This window comes from Podarcis liolepis, assembly GCF_965112155.1.
Source record: "Podarcis liolepis genome assembly, chromosome: 14".
Lineage (NCBI taxonomy): Eukaryota > Metazoa > Chordata > Lepidosauria > Squamata > Lacertidae > Podarcis > Podarcis liolepis.
Window position 1 is genome coordinate 20,088,031 of NC_139569.1, and position 6,219 is coordinate 20,094,249.

General features: G+C 44.7%; 1 protein-coding gene across 2 annotated transcripts; it reads left to right on the plus strand.

The window, feature by feature from the left end:
- The first annotated feature begins 904 nt into the window (after window positions 1–904).
- Window positions 905–4,766, plus strand: SMIM22 (small integral membrane protein 22). Of its 2 annotated transcripts, XM_083473907.1 has the most exons (5): window positions 905–1,052; window positions 1,187–1,267; window positions 3,020–3,196; window positions 3,943–4,019; window positions 4,509–4,766. In XM_083473907.1, exons 3-5 carry the CDS (start codon window positions 3,061–3,063, stop codon window positions 4,554–4,556), a joined length of 261 nt encoding a protein of 86 aa, XP_083330033.1. In that variant the 5' UTR covers window positions 905–1,052; window positions 1,187–1,267; window positions 3,020–3,060; the 3' UTR covers window positions 4,557–4,766. The 2 variants fall into 2 exon arrangements, with proteins under 2 accessions (XP_083330033.1, XP_083330034.1); XM_083473908.1 differs by lacking the exon at window positions 1,187–1,267 and having other exon boundaries at window positions 906–1,052.
- The last annotated feature ends 1,453 nt before the right edge of the window (window positions 4,767–6,219 follow it).

Genomic DNA, 6,219 nt, shown 5'->3' on the forward strand with positions numbered 1-6,219 from the left:
TTGGAACTGTAATTTGTTCAGGGTCCTGAGAGTTGTTAGGAGACCCCAATTCCCCACAGGGCTAAAGCTCTCAGAGTTCCCAGGGAAGACGAGGAATTGGCTTTTAAACCACTCAGGTTGTCAATGTTTGGGCGGCATCCTGAAGTAGGCTATTGCCTGCAAGGTAAATAAAACAACTTCGCCATCTGCTGGACACTCAGGAATTGCATGCATGCATTTTTATCTCCAGAAAACCAGAAAAGTTTTCTTCTTCCTCATTCATAAGAACGTAAGAAGAGCCTGCTAGTCCAGCAGCCTATTCTCACAGTAGGCAAGCAGATGCCTGTGAGAAAACTGCAAGCAGGATTCGAATACAAGATCACTCTCCTCTCCTGTGGTCTTCAGAAACTGGTATTCAGAAGCATTACTGCATCTGAACCATGGAGGCAGACAGTAGTCATCATGGCTTGTAGCCACTGTCGCCACAGGGCTCTTGAGAATATCAGTCAGTGTTTGAAATTTGCACTTCTCCAGAATTTGCAATGCCATTCCCCAACCATGCAACATCTGCAAAAGATGCATATATTAGGGTAAAGTGTGAAAAAAACTCATGTATTTAGTGAAAGTAAGAAATACATTATACGATCGGAAATTTTGCTCTGTAAAAATGTGCAGATTAGGCAAGACTGTGTGCAAAAAATATGAATATGAAAAGAAATTCACAATAAAATACCGATGAATTTTCATCTGGACTTTTTTTTAAAAAAGCAAACTGATGTGGAAATGTGGAGAATTGAACCTAAGTTTGGAAAAGTTGAAAAACAGAGAGAAACTGGTACTGGCCTATGTGAATTAGGCTGGTTTGTCTTTAAATGCAAACTGATTCTAATTTCTCCCTCATCCCCTACCTAGGCCAGGAGAAGAGGATGTGTTTGCTATTTGTTTGAGCTCAGGTGGCTGCAGTTTAACTACCGGACTGGGCACTTGCTGAACCAGGAACCAGGAAGTGAAAGTGGGTGGCACACCTACTGAAAACCAGGGAACAGCAAAACCTCACGAAGGAATACCTGCAGGTAACAATATATAGTTTTGTCACTTGCCATTTAAGCAGTTGATTTTCTAGGTTTCGTGTTGGTCACTTTGAGGAAGCCACTTCCTAATTTTGTTTTACTTCTCTAAGCCAAGTTAATCTCCTTCCTCTCCTCAGTTTTGTGGGTGGTTCTTGAGACCTGGCAGGTCCTAGGAAGGAAAGTAGAACAAGGAAGCATCTGAGAGGGCTGAACAGAAGGTAAGGGGCACAACACTGTGCCAGGTGCCAGAGGCTTGGTGATCTGGAGTTGCTTATTTTTTGCTGCACCCTGAAAACTGCAAAAATGAGTGTATGAGAACCATTCTTTTGGCCTGACTGGCAAACCAGCAATTGGCCAGGTAACCAGTATTGGAGTCTGAAATGCTAGCACAATCCAGGCAGGGGCAGCTCCAGGTTTGAGAAATGGGATGTGGGTGGCGCTGTGGTCTAAACCACTGAGCCTCTTGGGCTTGCTGATCGGAAGGTCGGTGGTTCGAATCCCCGCAACAGGGTGAGCTCCCATTGCTGTGTCCCAGCTCCTGCCAACCTAGCAGTTTGAAAGCACGCCAGTGCAAGTAGATAAATAGGTACTGCTGTGGCAGGAAGGTAAACGACGTTTCCATGCGCTCTGGTTTCCGTCACGGTGTCCCGTTGCTCCAAAAGCAGTTTAGTCATGCTGGTCACATGACCCAGAAAGCTGTCTGTGGACAAACACTGGCTCCCTTGTCCTGAAAGCGAGATGAGTGCTACCCCCCTCCATAGTCACCTTTGACTGGACTTAACCGTCCAGGGGTCCTTTACCTTTACCTTACCAGGTTTGAGTGCAAAGTATCCTCCAGTTGGACTCCTCCTGTGTCTGTGGAGCTGATGGAAGATGCTGTTCAAAATATCTGGAGGGCAGCAGTTTGGGGAAGGCTTCTCTCTCCCTCTCCCTCTCCCTCTCCCTCTCCCTCTCCCTCTCCTCCTTGTTCTGATTTATATACCACTTGATTATTTAAAAAAAGTGGGGTGTGAGACAAACAAGTAAAAAAGGGAATGTGGTGATACAGAATTTGAATATGTTGAAGCATTTCACATGTCAGCCTTTTCTCATTTTTATTTTTTGTGGGATAAGGGAAGTTCATGGGGGATTTTTTTTTTTGAGTGGGAGGGGTCCTAAATTGTCATCATTTAGGAGCAAGTCCTTCTGTGGGTTGGCCACGGACCTGTGGAATGCTTAAAGGAGGCTTTAAAATATAATTTCTTTTCATTGCAAAACAAACTGAACAATTTTTCAGTTTTGCTTACCCTTTTGGATCACGCCAAATTTTGCAAGGGGAAATGTGTCTAAAATGCCTGTTTTAGTGGTAATTCATGCAATTAGAATGTGAGGTTTTCGTGCATTTTTCATTTTAAAAAGAGGAAATGGGACAGAGTGGACTAAAGACTATAAACACATTCAAAACTGACACGGGTTGGGAATAATCCATCCCAAGTGCAAAAAGGACACAGGGTTCCAATATGTTAGACTGCTAGAAACATAGGAAGCTGACTGATACTGAATTTGACCATTGGTCCATCTATCTCAGTATTGCTTGCACTGACTGGCAGCAGCTCTCTAGGCTTTCAGGCAGAGGACATTTCCAGTGAAATGTTGAGATGCTGGGGACTGAACTTGGGTTGTTCTGTATGCAAATTGCAAAGCATGTGCTCTACCACCTTTCCCCTAAAGTAAGTTTCCAGACCTCATTATACTGGTTAAGGTGCCATTTGAAATAGAAGCCTAGGAAGTTACTGTGTCAGACCATAGGTCCATCTAGCTCAGCATTGTGGACACTGACTGGCAGTTGATCTCCAGGGTTTCTGGCAGGGAGTTTCTCCAAGCCCCACCAGGAGATGCTAGGATTGAACCTGGGACCTGTCTGCATGCAAAACAGACGCTGTACCACTGAGCTACATGCCTTCCCTTGTCTTCTTTTTCTCTATCTGCAGATAAAACGGAACATCAGAAAGGAGGCTACAGGCGACCAAGAATGGCTTCCTCAGGGAAAGATTTCAGCCAGGAGCTAAGTGATCAGATCCATGATGTACTGACCCGACTGGAAAGCAAGCAGATGTTCCAGACTGCCTGGGACATTGCGGCATTTGTCATTTTCTTTTCTTTCATTGGTAAGTTGGAGGGTGTGGCAGGGAAATGAGAAAAAAAACGGTTGCCTTTCACAGCTGATATTGTTTTTTCTCTAGACCCCGAGCCATGTCCCTTGACGATTTGGGCGGATCACTATGGCTCAAGCTGCTTTGGTTGTTGATGCAGAAAATCCGGATGGCCCCATCCCATAGTGGTGCAAAAAATATAGATTATATATTGGAAGAAACTGAATTTTAAATAACAAAAGCAGCCTTGCTGAAGCTAAGCAGGTCAGGGTTTAAGCAGTGCCTGGAGCTGGGAGCCTACTCAATGTCTCTTTAAGCTCCATGAAAGGTGGGATATACATTACTAAAGTTGTCTCCACTGAACCATTTAACAGTACCGTAAAATGTGTGTCCTAGGACAGGCTACAGCTCTTCTTTGTGGGCTGGCCCCACTTTTCTAGACAAGGAACTCAGAAACTGATGCATCCAAGCTTTTCTATCACCTTTACTGAGACAGACCAGCTCCCTTTTGACTCTTCCTCAAATTATCTAGTGGCAGACATTCTATCAGGCTGCTCTCATTTCAGTTGGTCATTATAACTTTTAAGAACTGGTGCCTGAGCTTTCCCCCTTGCTCCTCCCCTCTTTTTCCTCAAGTGCCATGTATTTTAGATTGCGAGCCAGACAACAGGGGCAGATGATCTTTGTGAGCTACACCAGCAGCCTATTTTGGCTGAAGAGCATGGAAGAAAACGCTTTAAACAATTCTTTCTGTCTTCCAGGTGTGGTTCTCTTCATGGCCCTCATTGTTCTTATCCGCTGCTTTTGCTGTTGCTGTGATTGCGATTCATATGAGAAGGTGAACGTTTTCTGGTATTATATGCCCACATCTAGAGCAGGGATCCTCAATTTTTGGGGGGGACCTGGGAGCACATTTGGAAATCTAATTAATTATCATGGACACCACAATAAACCAATTTCAGAGAGGAAACCCTGGTGATGCTCATAACTCCCCCCCCCCAAAAAAAATCCCTACACCCCTTGAAACAAATGAAGAGGTGAAAGAGGCAATATTTTCCCCAAAAAACAGGTATCCCCCCAACTCATTTTTTTAAAAAAATCTCGTTTTTAAAAAATGAGAGGGGAGCATATGAGGTCATCATGATCTTGGGATGTGAGAAAAGGGTAATACGGCATTAACAGATCACTTGGGCTAGAAGCAGACCCGGGCTCAAATACACAGCATAGCACTGTAGGCTGCATTCGCACAAACAGGGGCAACGTGCATTCCACACCCTTGCCATGGTTTACTGCTTGAGATTCTAAAACCTTGCTTTCCTGTACACAGGTCCCCAGAAAAAAGGCTGGCATTGTTAACCCGGGCATGGAGCTGTAGTTTTGCCATGACTGATCACCTAATCAACCAGGAAGAGGACCAAATGTTTGTGCTTTTACTGGATTTTCTCATCTGCACCGGAATTAACTGTAAACTGGACCTTACCTGGGCAGGCATGTATGATTAGGGAGGCACTGAAGGCCAGATGCACCAATTGTGACAATATTTAGCCCACATCTGATTGCATATTAAACTGAATAGTCAAACCCATTCCCTACGGTTCGGTATCTTCTGCTTTTTGATCACTGGAGAGAAGATCACAAGGCAGCAAACTCCTCTCCCAGTTGGTTTTTTAAGCCATCTAGTTTGTGTTTCATTAAAGGAGGGGCAGATCAAGATCGGCTACTTGGGGTTTCTGGCTGACTCACATAAAGCCATAGTAGAAAAGGGATAACTCTCAACAACCATTACAGGGAATGGGTCAATGCTCTTTTCTTGTGTAGATCAAGATGCTGCATACTAATGGCAGATCTGCTGTTTCCTCTCCACCCCCTGCCCCCCATACTATTTCTCACCCACGAATACTCTGGCCAACTGAGAAACCTACACTTCATGTGTCTAGAGAAATGTGCTCTAGTCCACAAAAGATTACACCACAATTACATCGGTTAGCTGTCAACGCGCTGTGATGAAATTTCCTTATTTTGCTGTAAAATGGAGCCTGAATCAGTGTGAAGTCTTTATCCTCCTGGTTTCTTACAGTCAACTGCTAATTGCAGTAATAAAGTCACATGGCTATGATGGGGCAAGCAGCAAGAGAAGTGTTACTGTTCAAGGTTCAGTAGGTTCCAAGGAATGTGCTTTTTGGATGTTGCGGTGAACACATGAATGCCTCCTAATTAGTGTAGTATAGAAGTTGCATTCTGGGTCATCTTGATTTTGAACTGGGCTCTGTAGAGACTCGTTCTACAAACCATCAGCAGATGGAGCCCTCTCGATTATTTCACTGTCTTGAGAGATTTCAGGGCAGCCCTTAAGCCAGGGCGGTCCAATGTGTAGCCAAAAGGCTGCATGCAGCCCTCGTTGCCTTTTTGGGTGGTCCTCAACAATATTTGAGCCCCCCCCAAAAAAACCTGCCTTCCCAAAGTAGGGTAAGGGAAGCACAGGGCTTTGGGAAGGAGATGTGGGGGCTCTGGCAGTATCCTAGAGTCCTCCTTTCCAAAGCTTAGTTACTGCTTTCCCAGGCACAATGACTCTAGGACTCTTGCCAGAGCCTTGTGTCTCCTTCCCAAAGCCCAGCACCTCACTTAGCCAGCTCTGGGAAGGCAGAGCGAGGGTGGTGTGTGTGTGTGTTCAACTTTTGCCCTTGCTTCCCTCTTCCCCATGTAATGAGGCAGAGTGCAGCCCATGGGTTCTGTGTCAAAGTACTCTTGCAGCCCAGTTGGGCCACCCTGCCCTGAGCCATGTCATTCCCCGCTACAAAAGTGCAACTGACAACTTCATTGTATAGTTTTTGTCATATGCTGAAGATACACCTCTTTGCCCCGGCCTTTGAGATTTTTAGGATCCTTGCTATTCATCTGATTGAAATATTAAAATTAGTTTAAAACAATTAGCATTCTACATGGTTGAAACCTGTTCTGGTGAAGGGCTGTTAAACAATTTAATAATTAACAACAGGCAGAGTCGAGGCATCCTGTATCAACTTAATACATTTTGACTA

What these genes read in the sequence shown, in the direction of transcription:
- SMIM22 (XM_083473907.1), top strand. Translation starts at nt 3,061, where the DNA reads ATGGCTTCCTCAGGGAAAGATTTCAGCCAGGAGCTAAGTGATCAGATC. An exon ending in CATTTTCTTTTCTTTCATTG is followed by an intron (nt 3,197 to 3,942) that starts GTAAGTTGGAGG and finishes TCTGTCTTCCAG; the next exon opens with GTGTGGTTCTCTTCATGGCC. An exon ending in ATTGCGATTCATATGAGAAG is followed by an intron (nt 4,020 to 4,508) that starts GTGAACGTTTTC and finishes TCCTGTACACAG; the next exon opens with GTCCCCAGAAAAAAGGCTGG.